The sequence below is a fragment of the Cottoperca gobio genome, chromosome 4, assembly GCF_900634415.1.
Source record: "Cottoperca gobio chromosome 4, fCotGob3.1, whole genome shotgun sequence".
Lineage (NCBI taxonomy): Eukaryota > Metazoa > Chordata > Actinopteri > Perciformes > Bovichtidae > Cottoperca > Cottoperca gobio.
This window is the reverse complement of record NC_041358.1, coordinates 4,768,905-4,795,993: the sequence shown is the minus strand read 5'-3', so window position 1 is coordinate 4,795,993 and position 27,089 is coordinate 4,768,905. Positions and strand designations below refer to the sequence as shown.

Below are 27,089 nucleotides of genomic sequence, written 5' to 3'. Positions count from 1 at the left end.
CAAAAAACAAAGTGTAAAAACAACAGTTTGACATTTATAGCCAAGCCAGACTCCAGGAAATTGCTGGTCACAAACAAGAAATCATTGTGAACGTAATCCTCCATTAGACAGTGAATTGTTGTCTCTACACTTCAGTTTTTGTGCAGATTTAACATGTTAATTAGTGAGATTTATAGATTCTGGGAGGATTTTGTTACATTCATACAGAACCAAGCTAGCTGTTTTCACTTTCTAGTCTTTATGCTAAGCTAAGTTGAAGCTTAGCCTTATATTCAACAGACAGATATGATAGTGGTAACTCTAGCTCTAGAGCCAATCTTTGGTTTGTACGTTCTGAGCTACTGTAGAAACATGGCGGTGCAACATGGTGGACTCTGTCAAGAGGACCCGCTCCCTATGTGGATATAAAGGGTTCATTCTATGCTAACGAAAACACAACAATTCTTACTTTCAGGTTATTATACCCAAATGAAAACATAGTTATAAATATTAGATTTAATTTCTACCAATAAATCCCCCTAAATCCTACACACTGGTCCTTTAAGAAGCCACAAACTCAGATATTAAATTGCTTCATTAGATATGTGTGGGTGTGGTTTGATCAGATTTGATTGACAAGGCATCACAAGCGTCGTCACATTTTGATTCAAGTATTGCTGAATCCTGATTGGTGCACAGAAAAGTGTGACACCTAACCTTTCCAACAAAAAAAAAAAAGACATCAACACAGACAATAAAACAAAAACTTAAATCTTTCATGTGAAATCATCAATCACAGTGAGAAGCTGATTGAGAAAATACACTTTCAGGGCCACTGCGTGTTTGATGGCTTGAATTCAGAACATATTCAACAAACAACAGTTTGCATTTAAAGTAGTAGTCTTGGACATTTAAATATAAATCTGCCAACAGTACACACCAACAGCAGCAGTCATTAAAACTTGGAGTTTGAGGTTTTTGACTAACACTATTTGCATTATAAAACATTAAAGTGACTCCATATGATTACAGAACCACATCATGTTCACCCTTTACCGACCAAAATTAGAAAGCAACATTAATCATATTTTATTAATATGCTCCACCCAACTTGTTCTGTACATGACTGGTCTGTGCAAACAAGCAGGGTCATTGGTGAAGTCCTTCTTGACTTCACACCTGCCGATATCATATTCAAATACACAGCCGCAGCTCTGAGGAGAGGCCGTTAGCTTTTCAATCCAGTGTCGACTGTTACATTTTTTCCACACCAGCAGCAGAAAAAACACAGCAAACCATGGCAGCCACTCTCTGTCAGGTGATGGGCTTCGTTCTGAGTTTGTTAGGGATGGGGGGAATAATTGCAGCGACAGGAATGGACCAGTGGGCGACCGAAGACCTCTTCGACAACGTTGTGACGGCCGTGTACTCGTACTCGGGCCTGTGGAGGTCGTGTGTCCGGCAGAGCTCCGGCTTCACAGAGTGCAGACCGTATTTCACCATTCTGGGACTGCCAGGTAGGCTTTTATTTGTCATTAGCAACACAGGAGGAAACCACAACATTTGTTTTTAACAAATGTTGATGACTTGTTGGTTGTTGGTTGAACGCAAAAAATCACCAAACGTATCTTTAAAGGCACATTATGTTTTATTAAATGTTTGCATTACATCATCAAGTTGTCATTGGTCTTAGGAATAGGAATAGTATATTGAGCTGGATGGGGACTTGTAAGGCGCAGACCACCGCCAAGGTCGTTTCCGTAGGTGACAAATAATGGATGTATCCGCCTCGTGATTTGGATCCTTTTCAAAAATGTAATGTGTTCTTCCTTGGCCCGTGCTAAATCCTTCCACCAAGCTTTATGAAAATCAAGCCCGTAGTTCTTACATCTGAACATAACCTAAACCTAACCTCGCTGGCGGAGGTTTTTCCTCAGAATGATGGGAAAATAATGATGAAAGGTCAAACCACACCCTTTGTTACTAAGGGGTAGAGCTTCTCATTGACACACCGTTTCCCGAAACTGGGACAAAGACTTGTGAAAATTAGGTAAACATCTGATAAGACGGGTTCCTTGTTGAGGCGTACATAAAGATAAGCAGCCGCTGCCATTTCATGACTACATGGTGGTAACTTTGTTTGAGCGGGACATCTAAAATGGCAGTCTCGATGATTCAGTTAATAGGATTAATGTTGGCTGGGTTGGGGCAATTTTTAATATCAGCTGCAACAGCAATGGACATGTGGAGCCTGCAAGACCGATCTTTTACAGTTGTAACGAATATTTTCACCTATTCTGGCTTGTGGAGAACGTGTGTAGGGACAGCATACGGCACAACGCAGTGCCGGCCTTATTTTACCATACTAGGACTGCCAGGTAAGAGAATTACACTCAGAGTGAAAAAGACATTTATCGAACATTTCTCCACATGTTGGATTAAGAAGAACATTTTCCAAAAGGGCCTTGGAAAGGCACTTTAGAATATTCGGGAGGTTTTAGGGCAGATTTACTCCATTTCCCTCCTGCATGAAAATGCAGTGGACTGCAGAAAAGATGGTGTCTCTCGGGAATCAAATGGAAATTTGATGAGACATCCAAAGCTTAGCTGAGCAAGCACAAGCTTTACCGGAGTGTCACACAATGTAAAGTACATTTCCACACTCTGTACTTAACAGCTGAATGTAGTGTAGAGCATATTGTACATAAGGTATTAAAGGCTTAAGGTTAGAATAATACAGGTACAATATCTCAGGCTATTGAATGATGGCATTTGGGTCAATATGTTTTAATACAGTGCCTTGATTTATATAGTATAATGTAGTTTTTATTTTGCTGCTGTTGGGGAAAAAATAACTAATTTTTATTTTTCTTACTTTACTTTAATTATATTTTAATTGTAAACACATGCTATGAGTGTTGAGCTCTCTAAGCATCTTTAAAAGTATTTGATGTGCATCAGTAATTATTATTTGTTATTTCTGAAGAATTAATTAACTTTATATCCTGTTGGGTATTTAAGTAATTAGAAACTGTCAAATAGTCCAAATATTTTCCTCAGAAATAAAACAGAGCTGAAGTTCTTCAATAGTGTCTCAGTACTTGTGTCAAACATTGTGATGCGAAGTCTTCAGAATGGATAAATAATGAATGAATATGACTTTGACTTCCAGCTCTGCTCCAGGCCGTGCGGGCCCTGATGATCGTTGGTATTGTTCTCGGAGCCATCGGTTGCCTGATTGCCATATTTTCACTGAAGTGCTTGAAAATGGGGAACATGGAGGACAACATCAAAGCCACAATGACTCTGGCATCTGGGATCATGTTACTTCTCGCAGGTGAAGTCATTTTCAATGTGTCTAGTTCTGTGTTACAGCTAAAGCATTCTGCACTAATCCCATCGTTTGCTCTTGATTTGTAGGTGTGTGTGGCATTGCCGGGGTGTCGGCCTTTGCTAACTTGATTGTGCAAAGTTTTCGCTTCACAACATATGCTGATGGCGGGTTCAGCATGTATGGAGGAGGGGGTGTAGGTGGACTCACAGGATCTCTGACTCCAAGGTGAAGTCAAATTAAGATGATGTTTTTTCTGCTCCAGCACTATGTTCAACGTGATATCACAGGAAGGCGTATAACTGCACTAAATAAATATTATTATTATTTTTCATATATAAGCTATATTGTTTTTAATTATTGTTTTAACTTAATTGTATATAGTACTCTTTAAAACATTATTTTTAAATATATTTAATTGTTTTTCTTATTGCTGTTAACCTACATATGACAAATAAAACTTAAAACTTGAACTAGCAAGCCACTTTTAGGGGCATTTTGAGTTTCATGTCCACGCATTTAAAGCTTTTCGCTTGTCATTTAAAGCCTCGTTTCATACTCGTCACATACGGACGCACGGTCGCAGTTTTAGACACGTGGTTACCGAACAACTCTACTTGTCTAGGGTTAGAAAAAAATCACGGTTTGGGTTCAAATAAGTATTTTTGTTACTTAAACACTGTACTTAGTTATTACAATTTACATGAGTATTTCAATGTTCTGCTACTTTGTACCTCCACTACAACTCCAGAGGTAAATATATGGACCCCCTACACAGCTTATATTGTAAAAAGGCTTCTCCTTTCCCGGCTGTACAGTAAAGTAATGCACACATTAATGCATCAATAATTATACTTTAATCATTTGATATATATTGTTCTGAAATGGGCCATTGTGAAGACTTTTACTCTTTGTACTTTAAGTACATTTTGATGCTAATACTTTTGTACTTTTTGTACTTTAGTAAAGTTTTGAATGCCGGACTTTTACTTGTAACAGAGTATTTCTACAATGAGCTGTAACTTTTATGAGGTAAAGGATGTAAATACTTCATAAACCTCTGTCTTGTTAGCGTTGTATTCACATGCAGTGATACCAGGCTGCTTCGATAGGCTTTACTCTTTAATCTTTGTCTTCCTTCAGGTACACTTTTGGTGCTGCTCTTTTTGTGGGCTGGATTGGCGGAGCTGTCTTGTTCATTGGAGGTATCATGTTGTGCCTGGCCTGCCGTGGAATGTCTTCAGATACAAAACAACGGTACGTTACGCCGTCTGTGACCTTTTCTGGTCTTTACCAGGACCGGTGGGGACGGCAGCAGCAGCTTTGACAGAACTTCTCTGCTCCTATACAGTAAAGTAACAGAGATGAGTAAGCTGCTAAATACAGCAGAGCTCCAACATAAATGTCTAGTCAGCAGGCGCTACATGCAAAAAACTAGTGCAGATTGTATGTTCACTGCTGTTAAATGAAGTCTTGGCTCCTGACAAAGCTGAACAACAATATAAAGCACCCCTGGATATATTCTGTTGTGCTGCAGGGCAGTAAAAAAAATCTCAGTTCCTTTGAAAGTTAAGGACACATACTCAGCAAAATGTAAATGCAAGTCAATTGGTGTGTGTATGTTTTGCATATATAATGCAGAGTTGCAAATGCTTACGAGGCTGCTTGCAAAACAATACACAGACATCCTGATATTCTTCTCCTGGTCACACTTTACTTGTAAATATGTTTTTCAATCCCATAATTTTTAATTGAATACTAATGAGTGGTGGGATATCCAGAGTCTGATGAGGAGGGAGGAGGGAGTGTGAGTCTGGATGTTGTACCTATTTGAAGCTATTGTACTTACAAGATTCTTGCTGTTCGGAGTTGTATCTCCATGATTGTTTGCACTTTTTGTACGTCGCTTTGGACAAAAGCGTCAGCTAAATGAACTGGAATGTGATGTAATGTTAGAATTCACAGCAGCAGCTTAAAAGACGCCAAACTAGACTCTTTAATTAATGCTTGTTTTTTGATATTCTTCAGGTACGACGGAATGGCCTACAAAGCTGCGTCTCACCCCACTATCTACAAGTCTGACACCAGGTCGCGCCCAGCCTACAATGACTCCTACAAGGTTCAGAGTGTTGATGGAAGGCAGTCCAACCAGAGATTTGACTACGTGTAGAGTCCTTCCACTCTTATAGATATACCTCTCTTTTACATTCTGCTGCTCTGTGATGATGTTTTTCTCCTGTTTTGGCCCACATGACATTGGATATTTTTTCATTTCTCTCTACTTTAATTTGGCTGAATTGCTAAACATTTAAGGTATTTTTTTATTATTATAATTTTTGTAATAATGTCATGTAATCTCAAATATTGAATGTTTTTTTGTGATTCGTATTGGGATATTTTTGTGTCAAATAAAAAAAATTGTGATTCTTATTTTGTGTTATTCAAAATGTACCACTACAACATGTAACACACAAAAGATAGTAATGACTAATTGAAAACATGGACCTGAGTGCACCAGCTGTTTGTATGGTAAGTTTAAATGGACCCTACTGTTCACTGAGTGGAGAATTATGCATCATTAAATTTAAATGAGTCACACTACACAAACAATTTCTCTCTCAAATATAAATATATATATATAACAATGTGAAGAGACGCACATACTGACTGTTTCAGAATGCAATTAAAGAATTGAACAAAAAAGATTTAACGCTCTGCACATTATAAATAAGTGGAAAGGTTTCACATGTAGGAGAAAATTAAATTATATCCACTGCTCAGCAGAGAAACTAAATTAATTTGTGCATAACCTGTCATAAAAGAGCATCAAAACATCTGAAACAAATATTGATTATTGTGTTGTTGTTTATCCTATTAGTGTTATCAACAGAAAATGCAGTGGTCATCAGTTTATCCATGTAGTTACCTGTTATCTCCAGCCCTCCGGCACCATATGATAAATAAAATAATTGTCACATTGTTTTCGTGGTAATTAAATAAAGTAAATGCTTCCCCTCAGATAAACACTGCGCGCTTGATGTAAGCCTTGTTCTTTGGTCAGACGCTGTGCGCTGTCTGTACGTGGACTGCTCTTTGATACCAAGGCACACTTACTCCTCTGGGATGTGTCTTTATTTCCCAGGGAACAGGCAGACAAGGGTTTAGATGATTTGCATGAAATCACATTTCTTGATAATGCAATTAATGGAAGTAATAAGTAGGTGGTAACATTTAATCACACTTAAAGTGAGTCATTCATTGTTCTAATTAAATTGTAGGAAAAGTAATGGCTCTGCATTAAGACAATGTGACAAACCTTTTTTTAAGCTCCTTTTCTACTTAGTCTCCTCCGTGTTAGAGGAGGCGTGGCTTGGCCTGCACTGAACACTCTTATGTCTCCAGTCTGGCTCATGGATGGAGAGTTCGGGTGAGGGCAGACACACTTTTTTGATGCATTATTGAAGATCTGATACAAGTATTTGATTAGAACTACCTGCTCTGTTGTGGACATCAGTTGTTCCACTGCGATGGATGTATCGTAGTCCACTTAAATGTAGTCATCAAGAGGACTTTAATATAGACTTATATAACTTAATACATTTGTAATGTTTCCTAAATCTAAAACTGTTACAAAGTAAATGTATTTTATCTTAATGTGGCTCTTATACCACACAGTTCTTCAGGTATTAAATTAACCCCTGTGCCTCACTTTAAAAAAGTTGCTCTGACAAAAATCTCTGCATTAAAAAACTGCCAAATTATTATATATTAATATTATTTTTCATTTTCACTGAATTCTTTTTTAATCAACATCAGTCTTGATAATAACTACCGCATATTCATTTTCAGAATTCTAACCATTTAAATTCCAGCTTGTTTACTTTTTTATGAAAAAACTCAATATTACTTTGTATACTAAGTTTTAGTCCCCTCCCCCCCACAGTTTTGGTTATGTAAATGATTAGCAACAACATTTTTTCCACGAAACCAGAAAAACAGCATGTGTTTGCGCCGTAGGGTTAACATGAGAAAATGTCTCAATCTGGTGGAAAATAGTAAAAACTACAATTTTGATAGAACTCCTGATATAATAGAATGCTGTGGTTTCTATGGGGATATGTGTGTGTGAGTGTCTGTATTTTAGCTACACCGTTTATTATATACTTATTATAGGAGCCGCATTGAAATTGCATTAATTAATTAATTAAAATGCCAACATTGTTTCTTGTGAGGCACAAGGGTTAAAACAAGAAGTTGATAAGAAATTTGACTTCCTTGTGTCAAAAACAAAAAGGTTTCTTTTGATGATCGTGCTTTAGAAAGGTGACCCACCAGCATGATATGTATTAATTGCAGACACATCTTTCTTAGATTTGAGATTTTGTAAACCTGAGTTTGCAGCTTTTATTTGCTTTTTATTTTACTCAGATAGTAAAAAATAAAAAAATAAAAATTATCCTGGTAAGGTTTTTGGTTAGGTTGGACCCTGTACATCCAACTCATATATCCTCATCCCTGAAACTGTGGCACCATCTACTGGCGGAGACAAGCATCACTGCTCTGTTCATGAAGGGGGACATGTGACTCCGTGATAGTGGAACCTGTTCGGCAGAACTCCTGTAAGAAGAGATGCCTCAGATCCACAATGTCCTGCTTTTTGTTATTTTATGATTCCAAAATTAAAACCATCTCTGTACTTCAATAAAAATATATTTAGGTGACTTGTATGGTGTAATTTACTTGCTTAAACTCGGGAGCCTGACACACACCATCACTTTCCACATTATTTCTCACATAGAGCCCGTTGAGTTGAGGTAACTTGATACGAGATTAGGACAAAATTATGATTTCAAACTGTATGAAAAATGTTGGTAAACCTGTAAATGACCAATTATCTGTAAATGTTACTGGAATTATATATTTTTTAATTCCAAGATATTAGCATTTAAATCAAAATCTGCAATTGCCATGCAATAATTGTTTACTAAACCATACTAAACTAAACTGAGCCAACAGTATTTCCAAAAGAAAAGTGGCTCAGGATGTCAGAGGAGCGACATTTATAGATGCTGTTGTCAATGTAAAAAGTCTCAAGCTCTGACAGCAGCTGTTGTGCTTCCAGTCCAGGCGGAACAGACCCTGAAGCTGCACTGAGACAATGGAGCCGGGCAGCAGTGGGTGGAAGCTAGGACACGCCGCATTAAGCTTAGTCACATTAATCTCATCAGTAACAATATACACATTAAAGCTAGAGTGGGTAGGCCTAATGTATTTAAAAAATATGGTGCTACATTTGTTGAAATGTTCTTTATATATCGAGAGCGATCAATAAATTAAATGCACTGAAAAAGTTAAAAGACATCAGTTATCTGTGGCTGTCGCAGGACTGAAATAAATCTGAATTAAATTACATGTTTTGGACGGTTGACCTGCCTGTCTACCTACCTGCCTGTCTACCTGCCTGTCTGTCTACCTGCGCACACTCTGCCCGTGCACTCATTGTGCGTCACAGGAGTCTTCCATCTGCTGCTGGCTTGACAGCTGTGAGTGCTAACAATAGACATCTTCGTTGTTTACGTTCATCATGATACTTTTGGGGGTGTGGCTTTGGAGGGAGGCCTGAATAGTTGCCAACTTGACGACTTTCTCGCTAGATTTAGCAAGTTTAGGAGCTAGTGCTGCTACTTTCATTTTTAAAAGAGTTGCCAACGTTGGGCTTGTTTGTTTTTTTGGTTGGATAATTTCCTACCCAAGCTTTAAAGAGCATAATGAGAAACAAGTACAATGTTATCTTTCAAAACCAAGAGAATTGGTCTGTGCAATATTCAGTCGTAGCCTTTCAAACAGCCCGAGTATATGTTCCCTTCTGCAGGATTTATATTGGTGTGCATGATGTATAAATATTTGGGTGGTTTCCATTTGTTCAAACATTCTGATATGATGAATTTAAAGTGATATAGGTTTAATCTCACTGACGTCTCCGTTCTGGCTGCTTGCAAACTGCTTGATTTGTATCAAAAGGTGAAATGAGAGGCCTGACACAGTCAAGGATCTGATAAAGGGATGGTTCTGCTTCATGAAGAAAAGTCAGTCACATACCTTTTGATGCCTTGAGTCTACTGAGTGATATGAAGCATTGCTAACATTCTTCTAGCAGATCACAAAGAAATACTATGTGGAAAAGAGAATAACTGATTGGTGCTAATTTAAAAGTAAAACTATTTGGTGTAAAGGAATATATATATTTCAACTAGAAGGGCACTCGTAGAGAGTAAACCTCGACCAAGGCAGTTTCCAAAAGTGAAAAATAATATGTGCATCCGCTCTGTGCTTCGGATCCATGACCAAATGTAATGGGTTCCTCCTTGGTCCATGCTACACCTTCCACCAAGTTTAATGAAAATCGGACCAGCAGCTTTTCCATAATCCTTCTGACGAACGAACCAAACCAAAAACATGAACTGGATGTAATTACATCCAATAACAGTCAACATGGGACCAAGACCACCGGACACAGGGCTTTCCCACCATTGTACATACTGTAACTACATTCCCATATTATAACACTCACATGTGTGGGGCAAGCTGGAGTTGAAAGTTCTTCTTGGAAGTCAAATGATGTACCACAAGGTACATTTGTAATGGATCAGTTGATCGTGAACATTTTAAGAATGTTAATGGGAATCTTCCATACTCTCCTCCATTGGGCCTGAGAGCTCATTGCATGAGGCCAGAGAGCGTTATTACTACAGGAAGTCAACCTGCACATTTCTACTTCCACGATCATTCTGTCACATCCAATAACCTTGTGTACTGTTTGACCTAGTTGTGTTCATAAAACAGAAGCCATCAAAATCTGAGATGCAGAAAATAACAATAAAAAGAGAACTTGTGGTTTCCTGATAAATCCCCAATGTGCTGGTAATATTGTTAGGTATCTCAACACTCTTCCCTCCTCACAGTGGACGAGGAAGCAAACTTATTTGATATAGCATTCCTGTAATCAGTGGTGTGGATAGTAGAGTTCAGACTTCTCTTCTTCCTGTTACTGATCTTTGCTCCACACCATGTTGTCAGAGAATCTGTAATGTCGAGAATTTTAAGTTCCTCTTTAACAAAGTCTTGTGTGACCTGGGTGACTTATGGCACGATCCACTATAAAAGGCCTTTCTGTATGCATAGGTAATGTTTTCCTTTCTAATCTTCTCACAAAGACTTAGTAAAGATTCAGACCAATGGACACTTTGGCTGTCAACTGAAATTTCAAGAACCACAGTTCGGTCGGTCCACAAAACATTTCCGACCTTTGGACGGCCACAGTTTTCGTCCTTGGAGGCTGACATTTGGCATGGATGTCGAGTGTGTGTGAGGTTGTGTGCGTGTGAATGCATGAACCCGTGGATGCATGCATGTACGTGGTCGCATCTATTGCCAATTTGAGCTGGTTTTATTAATATTAGTCTATATTAAAAAAGGACCGTAAACAAAAAACATTAATTAATTAATACACACATAACAATCACCGACACTAACAACATTCATCTACATTCAACATCATTATAGTCGACAAATCTACAAACACACTTCCACATATACATACCAGCACATTCATGCAGCACAACTATATATATATTTTTAATTTAAATTAAAAACCTGAAGGGTCAAATTAATGTCGACATTACTCAATATCCATTTTTTGCACAATTGCAAAAATAATGAATGTCAATGCAAGTTTTAAGTTTATTTCAATGTTTGATGGCCGTAAATGAAAAGGCAGATTGTGCAAAGGCAGTCTGCCGCGGTGGGATGTTTAGAGCATATCGAGAGGTTCTGCTCATATACTGAAAAATAATGTTGTAAAACAGAAATAAAAATAAAATAAAACACACAGATAACACTGCAATATGTCTGGGGAAGATAGAAGGTTAGACCTATGTTTTATATTGTGTTTGTTTGTTTTTGCCTACCTTATTTTAACCATTTACTGCCGTGATACACACTCCTGTCCAGTAGGTGGCGGTAAACACAGTTCACGTTGGTTTGTGAGCCTCCAGTAAGCTCACAGAAGAAGACGCCAGCCTCCAGCTGAGACGGTTTAAAGCGCATCTCGCCTGTGGTTCTACTTGCTGCAACAAGCCCCACACCGCCCTGTACATTGCTGCACTTTTCCGTCACTGGAGCCCCAAGTCTCATGTAAATGGAGCCTCATGAACTCGGCATACTGTCGGCGAGGTTAAAAGAAAGCAAGCCAAACCCGAATTAAAAATGCCGAGTGACTTCCGTCTTGGTTTTTAGCATGCTCTTTACGTGGCTTTATAATGATAGTTGACGTTAGCGGCGAAGCGTTGAGTTAATCCTGTCGACTATCAACTAATGGCGCTCACAGCTAAATACATCAACTTGGATTAGCCTCGATGCTTTGCTGAATAACATAGTAGTTCATATTCTGTATTAGCCATTAGCAGTGGACCTAAGACATTTCGATGTTTAACCGTATCCCGAGTATGATTCATCTGGTGGTTTGATGGGGCTTTCAAGGACCATGATGCCGTCAAAGTTCCAGCTTTTGGCTGTTTTGGCATTTGCAGTGTCGATGCTCTTTATTGAGAACCAGATCCAGAAACTGGAGGAGTCACGAGCTAAACTCGGTAAGACCAAAAACAAAGGTAGTTAGTTCGCTTTGTTAGCATGTTGTGTAATTAATGTGTTCATGAGTGCTTGGGTGCTGATTTAGTCTTTAAGATAATATTCCAGACGAAATTGCTGCTGGCAAGAGAGTGGCATTAACCTACATGCACTACTGTTAATGAGCACGTGGAGGACTTTCTGGAAACAGTTTTTACACACCACATTCAGTACATTTAGTTGACGTTTGAGCAAAAAAATAATAATCAAAAATTACTTGTTTTTATCTAGCTAATTACCCTAAAGGTTATTTATATGACTCCATATTTAGTTTTTGCAACAACAACAACAACATCGGGATATCGGTTAAAATACATCCTTACTTTATAAACAAGAAAACCTATTGATTAAACATCGGTTATTCTAAAAGCTACAGGTAGCCAGTGTTTTAAGCAGTGGGGTAACGTGATCCATTTCCCTTGTTTTAGTTGAGACTCACTGTAGTTTTCTTATAGATTTGTTGGTAATCTAGTGAAAACAGAATTAATATAGTTTATATGGCTAGTAATAAAAGCAAGATATATTCATAAAATGATAAAAAAAAAAAAATTGTAAATGATATTGTTGAATTAAAATTTAAAACCGAGTCTAAATGCACTCCAACGTTTGTGATGTTAGGTTTAGTGTGTTTGCTAAGGCCCACAAGTGCAGTATCTCTTTGGGTCCTATTAAAATAATTAGTTTTTTTTTCTTCTTCTGAACTTGAAACTGAACGTTGAGTAAAAGGATGGTAACTAACCTCCTGCACAGTTACTGTATAATGTCTTTAAGAAGAGGAACATTACAGGGGTCAAGAGACCATCCTTCTGCCTACAAACGCAACACAACAGACAGACACGTGACTTCTCTGTCCTCATGGGTCAGACAGTGAAGTGCTGACTGTGCAGCATGGCTGCTTTACATTGAGCTACACACCGCTGATCCAAGAGATACTCACAAGGCCCTTCCTGTAATTGGCTCTTATTAACGTTGCAGTAGAGACTAGAAGTAGAAGAAAAAACACTTTTAATTATGCCTCCTATCAATATGATCATTAGAAGCTTAATTACTTACTTGTTTCAATGTTATTGTATTTGAAGGACCTGCGGTTTTCCCTAATTAAGACGACCCAAATTTAAAACTACTTGTTAATTTACACAACAGATGCACCTTTTACTTTATTGTTGTGTTTGTGGCCTGACACAAACTGTGTATGCTGCCAAATGAGAATAACAAAAATCATCTACTAACTATTGGCTCATTAAAATCTAGGCAGCAGGGAATGTCAGCCAGTCCATAATCATATAAACGCACCCCCCCCTCTTGTTTTTTACCTCGGTTTGGAATAGATATTGAGATTTAGGGTTGGGCGATATGACAGTGTCACCGAGCAACAGTAGAAATGTGTCCACCGGTAGAGATTTGGTATCCACCGCAGTAGTTTTTCTCGCGGGATCCCACAATATCGCAAATCCAGCTGCCACACAAGGTAACGTGATTTAGGAAGAAAGTGAAGTTGTAAATACAGAGCTGGAGGAGGATGAACTCTGGTTGCATGATTATCAGGCATTTGCACTGTAGGTTATTCTTGGCAGTGTTTCGTCAGCTTTTTTTAAATTTAAGAAACGCAAATCCTGCAGGAAAAGTAAAGACTTTCTTCCTATTAATAAACTATACACATTCGTGCTTTAAATTGCACCGACTAAAGTCAGGCTGGTATTTATTTGCACCTTAAAACCTGTAACACTTGAAATTATTGTTCTCGGGGACCTTAAAGCTTCCAGTTTGAATTTATTTTAGTTTTACTGGTTTGACATTTTCTTAATTAAGTGTTCAGAACAATATCTGTATCATGATGTATACCGTTACCATGATATAAAATGACATGTACTGTGATATATGATTTTGGCCATATCGTCCACCCTTATCGAGAATCATGGAATTATATTGCTATTTGTATCGACTACTAAATTCCGTGACATCCCGATACAGAACTTACCATCGCCAGACACGAGTTGGCTGAAGTAGAGCAGCGTCGCAATGAAGACAGCGGGCGGGAAACGTCCCCATTGGCAGAAAAGGACGACATGGTCATCATCTACAACAGAGTGCCCAAGACGGCCAGCACGTCCTTCACTAACATCGCCTACGACCTTTGTGGGAAGAACCGCTTCCACGTCCTGCACATCAATACCACCAAAAACAATCCTGTCATGTCAATACAGGACCAGGTAAGACCCTCCACCATTGTTGTAACTAAAGTCTAAATCCCATTCAAAACATGAGGTCAGAGGTTAGGGTGGTACCAAATGTCATTCTTTTACATTCAAAGCTTCTTTTGAGGTTTTCTAATGCAGCTTATTGTGTCGTGATATTTTATGACGTCATCTCTCAATTCAAAAACAATCCTCAATTTAAATACAGTGGTTCATCTGAATGAATGAGTTACTCTTTCTTTATTAAATTAACTTGTTAATGAATAAAACTCCTCAGTTGTGTGCAGCGGGCGGGAGAACAAACAGGTTTTGACCGCATGGAAAATGTTTTTTCCTTTTTAAAGCGATCGCCAACAAATATGGCTTGAAGCAAAAATATTCAATCCATAACATGTGAATTTTGGAAACTATTACGTCGATCTTTTTTCAATAAATGTTGACTTTTGGACTTCAGAACGCTCTGGAGTGTTTGGATCACACGACTGGGACACAATTCTCCACAGTCAGCACTGGGATGTAATTCTACAAAAAGTATAATACTAATAATATTAGTGTAGCTTCATCTTTACCTGCAACTGTGCAGAAGTACCATCTTTAAACACAATGAATAGACGTGCAAAAGAAAGCTGCAGAGCATTCAAATGTTGATTTTAATCATTTGAATGTCATTATGAATGAAGCTTGGACACTTTTCGTACAGCCCTAGTCTGAATGTATTATAGCATTTAAACTTTTTTACTTTAACTGCAAATAATAAACTTGTTTATATAGTTACAAAGCAACAAAGGCAGAATCGTCCTTTGTTGGCTTAACAGATGCTCCGCTTGTGACAGGTGTGTGGGGACTTTGATCATCACAACTGAGAAATGTGGAATTATAAATAGGCCATTGTTGTGGCCAGAGTTGTTCTGGTTGTAACATGAAACATGAATGTGTCCTGAAAACGTGGAATAATATCAAGAGGCTTTGAGCCGTGCTCTGTTCACAGCCTTACGTCTTCAGCAGTAGATTGTTACTAAAGTCTCACTGCAGACTTTATTTCTGTGATGTTCTGAATAGTATCTGCTCATCTGTCAGATCTGTCAGTGAGCTATGTAGAAGAATAGGAAGGACACAAGGATGGCAGATTAATGTTGCTGCATTTTTCTCCTAGTTTCTATCAAATGCTACAATTTGTTAAAGGCTACATGGTCAGCACACATACAATGACATTTGGGGTTGAAGAGGCGTTCCAGAGAGGAGGCTATCATTCACTGAAGCTCAGGTGTACTCGTAGTTTACAGAGAGATATTCCAGCTCTTTGGATTTAAAAGGAAATAATACCCATGGGGTGTTAGTAGTGACTTAAACATGGAATGGACAGTGTGGAAAATGTGGATTTATTTTCATGCTTTGTCTCCCAATGTTAGGCGACAGGAAGTTATTGTACATGTAAGCGTAAATGATGTGGCACTATAATTTTATTGCGGATCCTGCAGGTGAGTTTGCAGTAATATGTGTTTTAGCAGTAGCATTACGCTAGCTCGCTATTTAGGGTTAGGTTTGTAGTTTGGTTAGGTGGGTCTGAGCAGCAGGGTCATTCCATACCAACTCACCAAGACATCACACTTCATTTAGGGATTTCCTTAAAAGGATTAATGTCAAAACTTACTAGGTACTTTTTTAATTAATGAATTTTTGGAAGTTTGTGTATTTCTATTTGTGTATTCCTCACCAATGACTTGTTTTTCAATGGATTGGGTTAATATTTAGTACGCAACATTCAGGAAACCCTGAGGATCATGCTACAAGCATGACAGCAAACCGCCAACGAATATGAATTGAAGCAGAATTCTTTTAAAGATAAAAACATGTTGTGAATATTGGAAATGATGAAATAGATGTTGACTTTTTGACTGGAGTTATTGGAATTGTTTTGATCACACCAGTCTGAAACAATCCTGCGCAGCCACCACTGGAATCTAATTCTGCAAATAGTTTAATACTAATAATATTAGTGTAGCATCTTTATCTGACACTGGCCACACATACCAGCTTTAAACACAATGAATAGACATGCAACAAAGAAAAAGGAAGCTGCTTATTTAGATTAATTAAAAGAAGTATTTCAGCTTCAAGGGACCACACACTTGGTGATAGAAGTTTAGGGAACCATAAGAGAAGAATGTTGTTCAAGCTGGGCTTAGTTAGTAGGTTGTGCCGTATATAGACTTTAAAAGCTCCAGAGAATCAGCATGCCATCAGCACACATCAGAGCCGGTTACACTGGATGCATTTGTATCGCTGGCAGTGCAGCAGCTCAGGACACATCGTGTAAATGCCACAAAGCTATGCAGGTGTTATTTTTGGCTGCTCGTGCCAAGGTAATATCCTGTCTGCCATCGCACAACAGGCCGCCCCCCTCCATCTCACAAACAGTCCGTTTCCTCTGCACATGATAAAACAGAGACAGTCTGCTGGCACCTCGGAGCCCCACTCCTTTTACAACAGGAACACTCTTATACACACATATAGAGTATCCAGTAATGGCATGTAGCTTAGCCAGAAACTGCTCAATGTGTTTCACTTTGTCATTTTTCTACTCCCTGAAAGCGCAGAGTGTGTCAAAGATAACAGTAATACATGGAGGTGCTGATCTGTAGGAAAGCTTTCAGAACCAACATTAGTGCTGTTTGATGTTGACTGATGAAATGTGCACTGACATCATACAGCCTTTGATGAAATACCTTTTAAAAGTAATTTAATTTTGTTAATTGAAGTTGTCTGACTTTGTTTTTACACTATTGACTCAGGGTGTCATTTCCACATGTCCCAGTCACTTAGGAATCAAACCTGTTTGTGCCGCTTCTAACTTTTATAGCTTCAGCTTTTCTTACTAAAATGTCTCTGAACATTTTCCTCTTACCTTTCTGCCATCATAAACCAGATGAATGACCATCAGAGTTGAAAATAGTTTTGATTCCCTCATCTGAGTTGCCTTGAATCGTGGCCGTGCACTCACAGCAGTGAGGGGTGGTGCGGTGAGGGGTGGTGCAGTGCAATGTGCACAATATTCTCCTCAAAAAACAAAACAAGAAATCAACATCCATTTCAAGGCAGTAAAACGCACTACTCTTTGTAGTAGGGATGTCAGGAGCACCGCTCCTTAACGTTAGCTGTTATGATCAAGCTCTATTCACTAAAACAATAGTATCAGGGGAAGGTTAATTATAACGTTATTGTAAAATGTAGTTTTTGGCGTGAAGCCTGAATAAATACAGTTGTTTGAAATGTTTTCACAACAATATAAGATAGATATTACAGAGGAAATTATGATCTTTGTAACCTCCTCACAAAAACCAAGATGTAAACGGTAATAAAGGAGTGTTAGTTGAAATGCATGGGATTTATTTACTTGTTCACGGTATCGAGAATCCTACTAAATGTCTGGTGTTGTGACATCCCTACAGCACAGAAGCAAATACAGCATTATCTACCATGAAGTATGTGCAGCAGTTGGGCGTCAAGTTAATGCTACTAAACTAAACTGACCACTTTGTTCAGTTGCACGTCTAAGTCAACTGTAATTAAAAAGAAATTTGTGAAAAGTGCAATTTCACCTTCTGCATCATTTGGGTAAAATGACGGAAAGTCATTCGGGGTACATCAAGTTAAATTCAAAGGACAAACTAATAAAGATAAAACGAGGAGATGTAACGAATCCTTTTACGTGTGAACTAATGTGAAAGAATGTGTTTATCTTTTACCTAATTCTAATTAATGTGACCCATTCAGTCACCTGATTGGCTTCCTTTGTTAGCCAATGTGATTTTAGTGTCATGGATTCTCACTTCATCCTTTTTCACATGTGAGAAAGAGTCCATGTCTTTTGAGCAGAACGGCATCTGTATCAGTCTTTAGCAAAGCCAGCCATTCTCACTTCTCTGTCCCAGTGTTTTCTTTGTTGTTTACTGTGTTTTTCCTTTTCCTGGAGTTCCCCTGCTGCTCCGTAATTAGTTTCCATTATCTCCGTCTACAGGTGCGCTTTGTCAGGAATGTCACCTCATGGAGAGCGATGAAGCCCGGCTTCTACCACGGCCATGTAGCTTATCTGGACTTCTCAAAGTAAAGCCCTTCATTTCCTGTAATACCATTAATATCCAGATTAGTTACAAACAGTTAGCAGATAAAAGGGAGGTCATGTATTGATTGCTAATGTGTGCTTTTAGTGTTGATTAATAGCATTGTTGTCCTTATCTCCACTGACACTATCATTTCAGTGATCACAGGTAATTATCCAAATGGTGTAGGAGAGAGGCTGTTAACGTTCTCCCTGATGCTGCCACCCTCTCACTGATGGAAAAACTCTTTCTGTGGTGCAATAAACACGATTAACTAGGTGGCAGCTTCATGGGCTGATGTCTGTTAGACCAGAAATTTGTCCTCAAGTGTCTGTTCAATACAAACAAAGTGTCAACTTTCTTTTTATCCAGATATGGGGTGAAGGGTAAGCCCATGTACATAAACGTGGTGAGGGACCCCATAGAGCGCCTGGTGTCGTACTACTACTTCTTACGTTTCGGAGACGACTACAGACCCGGGCTTCGACGAAGGAAACAAGGAGACAAAAAGGTTTCTTATCAAGCGCACATCAGTCTTATGCTGTGTTCACACCTCTTTTGTGTTTATTTAAGGCCCTGTCAGCACATATCCGTATGACAGAAACGTATGCCGGCGCATATGAAATATCGGCAATAGGTTGATATAAATTAAGGGTAAGTTGTGATCGTTTGAAGGACGCAGACGTTACACCGAACACGCCAGACATACAACCCTGTCACACAGCTCCGTATGGCAGAAACATGCCAGCGTATATGAAAAGTAGCTCAAAATGTCCAAATACGTCCAACTTTTCCACATTTTGTATTAGTAAGTGATGCTCTATCAATAGGTTAGACATGTGTATCTGTATATGTTCACTTTTCCGATTCGATGAAAAGTTGGACGTATTTGGACAAATTGTGAGCTATTTTTTGTATACATTTCCGCCATACGGATATGTGTGTCACACACACACACACACACACACACACACAGCAAACACGGCGCTCAAGTCCACTTGTCTCTGTCATAGTCTCAGTCCTGACGGTTGTGCTACTATAATGCATAAAGATGGCAGTTTGCTGGTGGGGTGGTAGATTAACCCATATTTGGCGGGCGGTGCAGATTGGTGGATGCGAGTAATAAAAAACCCTGACCTGCACATCACTATTATACACATTGATATCTAAATACTGTGTAAGTTTACTATGATATAAACTCACCGGCAATTAAGATGTCCATTATTGATGATAGGTGACGGCTACAATAAATGTTTCCTCCACTTCTGATTCAACAACATCAGGGCGTCGGGGTCGTCAGGAGAATATCAACGCTCGTAGGCTTTTGCAATTCGGCGTCGTACAAATTTCTAGCATAGGAGGAAAAATGTCAACTCGCACAGACATTTGCTTTGCGTTTGGTGTGAACACCATTAATCAAGTTCAAGACCTATTGTTTGTCCACACAGAAATGTTTCATTGATGTGTGTTTATGCTGTTTTTCAGACCTTTGACGAGTGTGTGTCATCGGGGGGGTCTGACTGTGCTTCTGAGAAACTCTGGCTGCAGATCCCCTTCTTCTGCGGCCAACATTCAGAGTGCTGGTGAGCTTCGCATGATGCGGCACATTAGGGCTGAACAAATAGCTTCTTACTTAACAAGAGCCTCACTGTTAAGAATGACACAATTAGCGCTGTCTTAACGAGCTGCAGAAAGTAACAGTTTAAGCAGTTGGCTGTTGATTAAAACATTTATGTCTGTACATTTGCAACTTATTTACACATCTTACAGTTACAGTGCAACATTACTCAGTCGTCTGGCCAATATTCAGCATGTCTTTAGTCTATGGATCCTGAGGGAAGATCCGTCTCTTTAGCTGCTAAATGCTCCACTGTGTTCACCTGCTGGTCTCTAACTGTGTCTGCTGTTCAGTGTTGAGCAGGGAGTGTACAGTGGGATGTCACAGCATTATGACAGTGAACCAACCCCTTTCACATTGTCATTTGTTACACTATTATTATAAAAACTAAGGATTATAGCTGCTTTAACTGACAGGTTAAAGAAAGAGGAACCCTGGGAAGCGTCTGCATTATACTATTTATTCAGTGAACGTAACATCAAGTTAAGTTTGTGATACAATGCAACAGCAATTAAACTTCCAATAGCTATATTATATTCCTGCACAGAGTTTACATTAGGGATTTCTTGATAATATTGTGTGTGCAGGAATGCAGGCAGTAGATGGGCCCTGGAACAGGCCAAGTACAACCTGGTGAATGAGTACCTGCTCGTTGGAGTAACTGAGGAGCTGGATGACTTCATCATGATCCTGGAGGCAGCACTGCCGCGCTTCTTCAAGGGAGCCACAGAGCTCTACAGAACAGGTACCAACACAACACACGCCGCCTCACAGTCTGCCTCACAGTCTGCCTCACAGTCTGCCTCACAACTCCAACATATTCATGTCTCTGCACCAGCGACAGCCTAGTTGTGTTTGGGCTCTCTCCGTCGGTCCGTACTTCTGTACGTTCTTCTTGTGAACGTGATGTCTCAGGAACGTCTTGAGGGAATGTCTTCAATATTGGCAAAAATGTCCAATTGGACTTTAGGAGGAACGGTTTATAATTTAGTGGTCAAAGATCAAGGTCGCTGTGACCTCACAAAACAAGTTTTTGTCAAGAACTCAAGATTTCACAAGGAAATTATGAAAGATTCACACGTCACATGTCTAATAGGATAAGATGATTAAGTGATGACATGTTGCACAGACATGAGGTGATAGTTGATTCTAGTTGTTACTGAACACTAGTCTGCTACAGTAACCCTGTGTTGTGTTGTGTTGTGTTGTGTAGACTGACATCAAACCCTCTCCTGTTCTTCCAGGAAATAAGTCCCATCTGCGAAAGACCACTGAAAAGAAGCCCCCCAGCAAAGAGACAATAGCCAAGCTGCAGGAGTCTGACGTCTGGAAAATCGAAAATGAGTTTTACGAGTTTGCACTGGAACAGTTTCAGTTTGTGCGTGCTCACGCTGTCAGGGAAAAAGATGGAGAACTTTATGTCCTGGCTCAGAGCTTCTTCTATGAAAAGATCTACCCCAAAGTGAACTAAAAAGTGCAGCCAGAACAGAGACTAGGGCTGCACACGGACTTTCCAGGACTAGAAGTCCTTTACACGGGGAGGAAGTTCCTCAAGTGATGCTGGTGAATGCTCCAATGCTCTTCCTGACCCTGTTGCAGTACACACAATCCCTTTCAGACTGTACAGTTGACTTTCTATGAGGAATGTGTCTAATTTATTTTTATTGCTGGTGCAGCTGTTGAGAGAACTTAACATGGATTTAAACCGTCAGTGTGGACGGTGAGAAAGAATTCAAACCCAGAGCAGGGGAGGAATCATTACTGGATGTGATGCATCTCGACACCCAAGAGCAGCATTTGATTTATGAAGTTATGGTGCCTTTTATCACAATTTATTTTGCCATTCATTTGATCCCATAATCATGATTTCTTTTTGTAGAACATCACATTTATTGGCTCTTTCTATTCTTAGAGAATTCCCTTCTCTGAGTTGTTGATCATGTCTAACGTGTGTATTTGTGTCATACTCATGATGATAAGCAGGAAGTACCTTGGAACATTGATGTCCTGAAATAATTGATCATTTTGGATTGTGTTAATACATTTGGCATACATTTGAGCACTGTTTTTTGTCTAAATTGCAAATGCATGCTATTTAAGCGCAAGAGTTAAATGATACCCCAGCTATTTTAAATGTCCCTTAGCAGCAGAGACTTTGAGTCCCTGGTATGGATCAAGCACATACAGACTGAAATGATCAGGCTTTAAAATTCCTCATTCCTACATTACTCATAGTGCAATCTGATAGCATCTGTCATTAGACCCTCCTGCCTGAAAACGTTTATGTTTGTACAGCAAGAATTATTATACCAAAATCAAATACTAATCAGAACCTCTACAGATGGCTGTCACTGCATTAAAGAAAATCCCCTGATGGGTCTGAGCAGGGGCGTAGCTAGGTTTTCAAGTTTGGGTGGGCTTAGCCCAGAGGTGAGGTGGAGCTGTGCACCTGCATGGTAGTCACCATTCACCACAATCACCATTAAAGGAACTCAGATGGCATGATGATGGAGAAGTAAGTCTGGGAGTTGACATGCCTTAGGACATTTTAGGTGGGCTTATAATGCCTAGCTATGCCACTGGGTCTGAGTTTGTTCTTCTGCACAGTGGCTTTGAGCTAAATGCTAATGTTGACATGCTACAGTAACATGCTCACAATGCTAACATGATAAGAATATTTAATGTTAAATTTGTTAACAATCTTAATTTAGCATTACTAACATGAGCTAATTAGCTCTAAACACAAACTAGCTTTCTGCAGGTTTTTAGTTATAAACTAAAGTCTTGGACATTTTGACCTGATGGTGGTGCTAGAGGAAACGTTAAGGGATCACCAAAGTAATTACAATTCATTCCTGTCAGGACAAAACGTCCTGACTTTGAGTCCTTAAAGTAGGTCAAGCTCCAAGCACCCTGGATCCTACATTTACCATAATGCAACTCTGTGATTCGCCGTATAAATGCCCATGTCTTTCATACTTAATGTTATGGCTGTAACTAAGTATTATTTACATTATAGATTATTTGATGATTATTTTCTTCCATTAATCAATTTTTTTTTTTTATAAATTGTGAAAAATGGCCGCCTGTTTCAAGAGGAGATTTTCAAATTGCTTGTTTCGCCTGAATAACAACATCAAACCGAAAGATATTCAGTTAACAATGACATAAAACTAGAAGTCACTTCCATGAGTAAAATAAATAATGCCTGTATCCGTCCCATGATTTGGATCCCCTCCGAAATGTAATAGGTTTTTTGTTGGCCCATGCTACACCTAGGTTTTAGCCAAGTTCCATGAAAATCAGACCTGTATTTCTTCTGAAATCCTGCTGACAAACAGACCAACAAACAAACTAAACAAAGTGGAAACATACCCTACTTGGCAGAGATGATGCAAAGTAAAGCATCCTCACATTTGCAAAGCTGGAATCTTGGAATTTTTGTCATTTTTGATAAATTGATAATCAAAATAGTTTCCCCTTAATCGACTAACCAATGATTAACCTGTAATGCTGTGTTTCTGTTGAAAATACGTTGTCTCCAAACACTTTTAGGCTTGAAGCTGAGACGCACTCCCTGTGACTAATACATTGACGTTGACGTATAAAATTGGTGGAGCACCCCATTAATAATTATAATTTTAATGGTCTGTTTTTATTAGACTGTCAATTTTTGTATAAGGATGTTTCACTGGAGGCCAAATACTTTTAGCCTTTTTCCCACTGTTTTTTAAAGTTGATTATGTCACGATAGGAGATTTTTTACACCCTGTCTGTGTCTCTTGCAGTGACTTACACGAGCCCAGTAACTCTTGACTCCATTTCTCGTCTTTTGGCTCCATAATTACAGAATAATTGCCTCGCTATATCTTACTCAACAGGGAGTACTTAACCACTGAAACCGTGAAATAACAGACTGGGACGGGATGATCTGCTGAAGTCAGCGGTATTACCAAATCTTTGCCTCCTCTCTGATGGGAGAATAGACAGGAGGGAGGGAGAGTGTCTGCAGGGAGCAGCACTCGCACGCTCCACCAGTCCACAGCCTGTTCTTGTGTCTACAAAGAGACCAGCACAAAGGCCCTAACCCACATTTGACGCTTTGTGGCCATGGACACAAGGAGAGGCCGCCCGTCTCAGAAAATAGAACTCAATTAACAGTTTAGCTGCAGGCATATTGGAACATAGTTTCATTAACGAGATGAATACAGTCTGATAATTACTTCATCTCAATTAAAAAAAACCCCCGCTACACTCTATATTGATTGTGGCTGATGAGCTTGAAGGTTAATTAGGAACACGATATTTCAAAAGTCTATCCTGCTTTGTTGTTTGACATTTGTGCTAACTGTTTGTTGTTGTGTTGTTTTGTGCAGATTTTAAAGACTCTGTAGGTCTTCCTGACACAATAAGACAACTTTTTGTTATCTATTCAACAAAAGGATTGTCTTTTCTTTCAGCAAAATAACATGCTTCTCTCCTAACCTTGACTCCAGCTTGTGTTTGAAGTGCACAGCTTCTGTCGCGCTGTTCTGCTCTGAGCCACTAGAGGGAGCCGTGGTCCTTCTCAAAGCCGACACGGAGCAGCACGGGGACTTCACCAAGCCCCCATTAATGCACCTGTGCAAAGCCAAATGGAACAAACTAATAGTGCATTACCATTAACAATACAAATTACACCATTAGGCACACTTGGCTCTCAGGCCTTGGGATAGCTATAAATAGTTCCACTTGGTCTTGGACAATTTGTGCTGTACTTGCATAATGACAGCACTCAAATTAATTCAGGGTGTACAAATGGAGTACACATATAGCTGCATGTTGAGACGATGTGCCTCTTTCCGTAGAGTCACCTTTGCAAGACGTTGATCAGTGGGACCAGCAGGCCTAACATAAGTAAAATGTCTCCATTAAAACCCATCCAGAGCATTTGAGCCTGTTATTACAGAAGCTGTACACGGAGTAATGACCTCTTTTTGTCAATGAATTTTGGCTGGTATTCTAGAAATGGCCGTCTGGATCGGTTTTGGACCCTTTTTCAGCGGTCCATAGGAGACCCAGCACAGTTTTTGCAGCTAGCTGACCTCAAAGTGGTTTCAATACTGCTCTATAAAACAAACAGAGCAGAGCAGAGGCAGCTTGACTGCCCCTCACTGGGACTGTGGACAGGACCTTAAAGCGCTTAGCCTAAGGGGAACATTATGTGTACTACTTTTCGCTGTGTTTTATGTAAATGCATCATACTGAAATGGAAGGTAAAATTAAGCCAGCATGTCAGAGGCACTGGGCCAACTAAATTTTAAGTGATCCTGATATTCCTTTTTTACCAGAGCCTGATGCACATGATAGATTGCAATTGATGGGGGGGAGAAAATGATGGAAGCAATCATCATCATAAAGCATTGCCAGATTCGTCCATTAATGGTTTCTTGCCCTGTTACACATTGGCATTGGATGATGTGAAAAGGATAGTTAACCAGTACTAACGTTCTTCTGTGCTTACACTTGCTATTTTGAGTGCATAAGTGCGTTCGCACTGACACGTATGGCAAAATGCAGCACACTATGAGTACCTGCAAAGATGGTGAACTTAAAACTGTCAGAAAGTTGAGTGTGGAAATGTGGATACTTCTAACCCTCAATGGTCACAATCATGGCTATGTACCAGAAGAGGAGGTTCCAGAAACTTTTGGTTTTTTTGGTGAACACCGCACTATACAAATGTAATTTATACACATGTTGTTTTTCATCAATTTGCCACTATACTGTTGTCAGATAGAAGCCATCAGTATGTTTATTGGGTTAATTTAGCAGTCTGTAATGATTTGGTACTGCAAATGTTAACATGAATTCTAGCTAGCTAGCTAACAGCGTTGATTGTCATTTCTGCAAGTGCACAGTAGCTGTTTAAGATTTGAGACAACACTTCCCTGTCAGAAGTCCTGCAATAGGCAAGTACGTAGTAAGTAGTAGTGTACACAGTGTAGGCTACTACACGTAAGTGTACAAACAGAAATATCCACATTGAGACACAATCTAAGGGTCTACAACCATGCTAACGGCTCAGTGAGGCTGAACAATTGAACCCCAGTTTGTGCCTCTCATGTATTAGCGCTACATTCGAGTCACAGAGCTAAGAATCTATTCCTCTAAAAGATATCTGATATTTGAAAAACCCCAAAAGGTTGTTTAACAAAACGTATTGCTGTTCTGAATGTAGTTCCGGAATCCTCAAAGATTTTCCCAAGATCTGGATGAAGAAATATTCTGTCCACTGCACGAAAAAGAAAGAAAATGACTAATAAAAAACAAACAGTAGCTCATGGTTACCTGAATAGAAAACAGAGTCGCAACTTGGAAAATGGGTTCAAATCTTTTTTATCTTGCAGGCAACAGTCTAAAAAATGTCATGGCAATTAAGTAGTTGTTGAAATATTTCAGTTCAAGAGTGGGACCGGCAACAGGTCGATAACACAAATCACTCAGTCACCATCCTTCCCGGAACACGGCTGTATAGGTCGTCAAGCAGCTTATTGTGTTTATTGTTAAACAGCAACCTCTAGTGGCCATAGTAATTATGATGCACGCAAAACAGGAAGTCAGGTGACGTAGTATAAAGAGTACGCTTAGGTCGCGATGCATGGACAGATCAAACTAATACCGTACTTTCAGCCAGGAGCTGCTACAGAGTGGTGCAGGAATGAGTCTTAAAACTAGTTAGCATTTTAGCACTTCCGGTTCCCTCATCTTAAAGTCAATGGTATTTTAAATGAGTTTATGATGCCTGAAATAAGGTCTGTGGTTAACACAAGCTTAAGAGATTTCAAAGTTGTGTTCTACAACATATAATATGTCAGTACTTACCCCACTTGTGAATTTCTGAAACTTCTATGTGTGTTAAAAATGGCGGATGCTAACAAGTGCCTAAATTAAACTACTTAACGTCATCACGTCGAACACGAGTCCGTCTTTAGTTGGTGGTGATGTGAAGTCATGTGACCGTGGTGTAGTTTGTTTATAACGATAGCCTCTAAATTCTAGCGATTGCATTCACGCTTCAAAAATAATAAAAGTGGTGTTAATATGTGGAGATAATCCAATGGAAAAATCCCATTGTCTTCATTGCGCGATGCTAACTTCCGGTTCGGCCTACAGAAATATGCCATCACTGCACCACTGTA

At 39.3% G+C, this 27,089-nt stretch overlaps 2 protein-coding genes across 2 annotated transcripts; both read left to right on the top strand.

The window, feature by feature from the left end:
- The first annotated feature begins 1,276 nt into the window (after positions 1 to 1,276).
- LOC115007596 (claudin-18-like) lies at positions 1,277 to 5,517 on the top strand. The gene is made up of 5 exons (XM_029430535.1): positions 1,277 to 1,496; positions 3,152 to 3,316; positions 3,400 to 3,538; positions 4,454 to 4,567; positions 5,339 to 5,517. Exons 1-5 carry the CDS (start codon positions 1,277 to 1,279, stop codon positions 5,478 to 5,480), a joined length of 780 nt encoding a protein of 259 aa, XP_029286395.1. The 3' UTR covers positions 5,481 to 5,517.
- A 5,881-nt stretch (positions 5,518 to 11,398) lies between these two features.
- On the top strand, positions 11,399 to 21,967 carry hs2st1b (heparan sulfate 2-O-sulfotransferase 1b). The gene is made up of 7 exons (XM_029430341.1): positions 11,399 to 11,958; positions 13,967 to 14,205; positions 18,209 to 18,294; positions 18,663 to 18,801; positions 19,776 to 19,873; positions 20,496 to 20,653; positions 21,153 to 21,967. The coding sequence occupies exons 1-7, from the start codon at positions 11,835 to 11,837 to the stop codon at positions 21,377 to 21,379; spliced, it is 1,071 nt and encodes a 356-aa protein (XP_029286201.1). The 5' UTR covers positions 11,399 to 11,834; the 3' UTR covers positions 21,380 to 21,967.
- Positions 21,968 to 27,089: the final 5,122 nt, after the last annotated feature.

Bases quoted from the DNA above. Each gene is read 5' to 3' on its own strand.
- LOC115007596 (XM_029430535.1), top strand. From the start codon at position 1,277: ATGGCAGCCACTCTCTGTCAGGTGATGGGCTTCGTTCTGAGTTTGTTA. The intron at 1,497-3,151 runs GTAGGCTTTTAT...TTTGACTTCCAG, and splicing joins CACCATTCTGGGACTGCCAG to CTCTGCTCCAGGCCGTGCGG. The intron at 3,317-3,399 runs GTGAAGTCATTT...CTTGATTTGTAG, and splicing joins GATCATGTTACTTCTCGCAG to GTGTGTGTGGCATTGCCGGG.
- hs2st1b (XM_029430341.1), top strand. From the start codon at position 11,835: ATGGGGCTTTCAAGGACCATGATGCCGTCAAAGTTCCAGCTTTTGGCT. The intron at 14,206-18,208 runs GTAAGACCCTCC...CTCCGTCTACAG, and splicing joins TCATGTCAATACAGGACCAG to GTGCGCTTTGTCAGGAATGT. The intron at 19,874-20,495 runs GTGAGCTTCGCA...TTGTGTGTGCAG, and splicing joins GGCCAACATTCAGAGTGCTG to GAATGCAGGCAGTAGATGGG.